The following is a 2,647-nucleotide window of genomic DNA, read 5'->3' on the forward strand; positions in this document are numbered from 1 at the left end:
GCTATTTACAGGGTTTTTAGTTTTAGGTGCTATTTTCGTGGAATTATTTTAGTTTTAGGTGTTATTTTTGTCCTTTCCCCTTAAAAAAATGGCCAAACAATATAAATTTGAAAGTTTGAAGCTTAATCATAAAAAAATTGATATTTTATATAATTACTGAAAATCTCAATTTTTGATTTGTCGAATACAAGCTCCCGATACATCTAATGAGGATATATTTTTTTCTTTGTAAAGATATATCATTAGCTTTCGATGTATTTTTTCGATTTTGGGTCTACCGCGATACATATTACATCCAACAAATACACTATTTTCTTTGTAAAGATAAATAATTAGCTCTCGATGCATTTTTTTGATTTGGGTTTGTCGAGATACATAATTAGCTTCGATACATTCAACGAAGACACATAATTAGTTGGAATTTTTGTAATTACTTTGTAAAGGTGGAAATTTGTGTAAATATGATACGTTAAGGTGTACATTTACGTTATTTTTCTTAAAAAATCAAGAAAATGGTAGCATGTATATGTCATGTATTAATATTATATAAATATAATATATAATCATGTATAAATTATGTATAATTATTTATTAAAAATGTATATACATCCGTATATATTCTTTATACAATATTTATACATTCTTTTTTGTTTTTTTATCTTCTCTTGTGGGTTAGATTCATAGAGGATGGGACAAATAAATTGAAAATTATTTATAAAATTTACATCAGAATTCCTTGGAGTAACTGGTAAAGTTACTGCCATGTGACCAGGAGGTCACGGGTTCAAGCCTTGGAAACAGCCTCTGGCAGAAATGCAAGGTAAGGCTGCGTACGATACACCCTTGTGGTAGGTCCCTTCCCCGAACACCGTGCATAGAGGTAGCTTTAGTGCACCGGGATACCCTTTTACATCAGAATTCCTATTGAAATCGTGAGGAAGTGGGATTAGGCAAGGATATTTTGGGATGTTCTTTAGATAGTTCGAAACCTGGCGCATGCTGAAAGTGATGGGGTCGCCTAATTGAGCTAGATCAATAATATACAAATACTTTTAAAATAATATGTTCTGCTTCCTACCGAGCACAAAAAATATTTTTCTAACACCCTTAGTCCATATAAATTCCTACAAAATAACTACACCCCCCCCCCCCCCCCCCCCAAAAAAAAAAGAAATGGTACTCAAAAATATTGATTCATGAAATCGAAGTTCGCTATTAATATCAAGTTTCTTGTCTCCAACTCAATGTTCAGTTTTGTCAATAATACATCACCCAAACATAACATAAAATACACCTCTTAGTCCCGCGCAGTCACATACATGCTTATAGAAACAATACCATTAAGGTAAAGAAAAAGTTGCAAACCAAATCACTAAGAAATTCAAATACATTACTTTTGTTCCATGCTAGGAATTGCAACAAGAGGAGTAGCCTTCCTCAAGCTAACTCCAAACTGTTCCTCCATGTCCAATTTCTCCGGTGCCATCCCATCTGGTAACGTCCAATTAAATGGTTGAATAATAGAAGCCAACATTAAGTTCACCATCCTTATAGCTAGTGGCAATCCTGGACATATTCTTCGTCCCGCGCCAAATGGTATATACTCAAAGTCCCTACCTTTATAATCCACGCTAGATTCAATAAATCTTTCAGGCAGAAACTCTAGTGGCCTTACCCATGACTTCGGGTCTCTTCCAATTGCCCAAGCATTCACCAAAACTTGAGTGCCCTTAGGCACGGTGTAGCCTAACACTTCTATGTCTTTTTGGGCTTTGTGTGGTAAGAGTAATGAAACTGCTGGATGAAGTCTCATTGCTTCTTTTACTACTGCTTGAAGGTATGGGAGTTTGTTGATGTCTGATTCTTTCACTGGCCTCTCTGTCCCTATTTGTTGGATAATTTCTTGTCGTACTTTGTTGAGTTCTTCAGGTTTTCGGAGGAGTTCAGCCATTGCCCATTCTGTTGTTATGGCCGATGTATCACTTCCGGCAATGAACAAATCCTGTCATGTCACACACATACAACAACAAATTAACTCCATATATATTGCGCCCCTCTGTTCAATTCATGTGACAATATGTTCTTATATGTCTGTTCTACGAAAGTAATTGATACATTTCAGTATTGGAAAATAATCAACTTTTATATTTTTCAATCTATTCTTAATGAGAAGCATTTAATGCCAAAAGTATTTACATGCCTAAAGTCGTCAACAACAACACAGAGTATAGTCCTTCAAGTAGGAATTGAAGATGATAAAGTATACATAGATCTTACTAGATGTTTCCGATAGATCATAACAAGAGAATTGATATACAAAGACAAGTAGTACAAGAAAACTATAAATGAGAAATATGAAAATAGTAATATATAGTAATAAAATACCAAAAACAATACTAATACTAGTAACGGGAGAGATAAGACGAGAAACTATATACTCTCAAAAGATAATAAACTTCTCTTGATTTCACAAATTAGACAAGTAAATTAAAATAATTATTTTCAGTAATGGAAACAAATAAAATGAAAGAAAGGTTATTAATAACCTTCTACTTAAACTCTCAGCCCCGATATAATCATGTATCCGTTATCTAAGGCTTCCATAAATTTAAATTGTCTTATAACACATAATTTCTACTCCCTCCGT

General features: G+C 33.6%; 1 protein-coding gene across 1 annotated transcript; it reads right to left on the minus strand.

Annotated features, from left to right (window-relative positions):
• Positions 1–1,189: 1,189 nt before the first annotated feature.
• On the minus strand, positions 1,190–2,038 carry LOC124894334 (geraniol 8-hydroxylase-like). Its single transcript, XM_047405044.1, has one exon. It carries the CDS (start codon positions 1,949–1,951, stop codon positions 1,391–1,393), a length of 561 nt encoding a protein of 186 aa, XP_047261000.1. The 5' UTR covers positions 1,952–2,038; the 3' UTR covers positions 1,190–1,390.
• Positions 2,039–2,647: the final 609 nt, after the last annotated feature.

Source organism: Capsicum annuum, unplaced genomic scaffold (assembly GCF_002878395.1).
Source record: "Capsicum annuum cultivar UCD-10X-F1 unplaced genomic scaffold, UCD10Xv1.1 ctg73139, whole genome shotgun sequence".
Taxonomy (NCBI): Eukaryota; Viridiplantae; Streptophyta; class Magnoliopsida; order Solanales; family Solanaceae; genus Capsicum; species Capsicum annuum.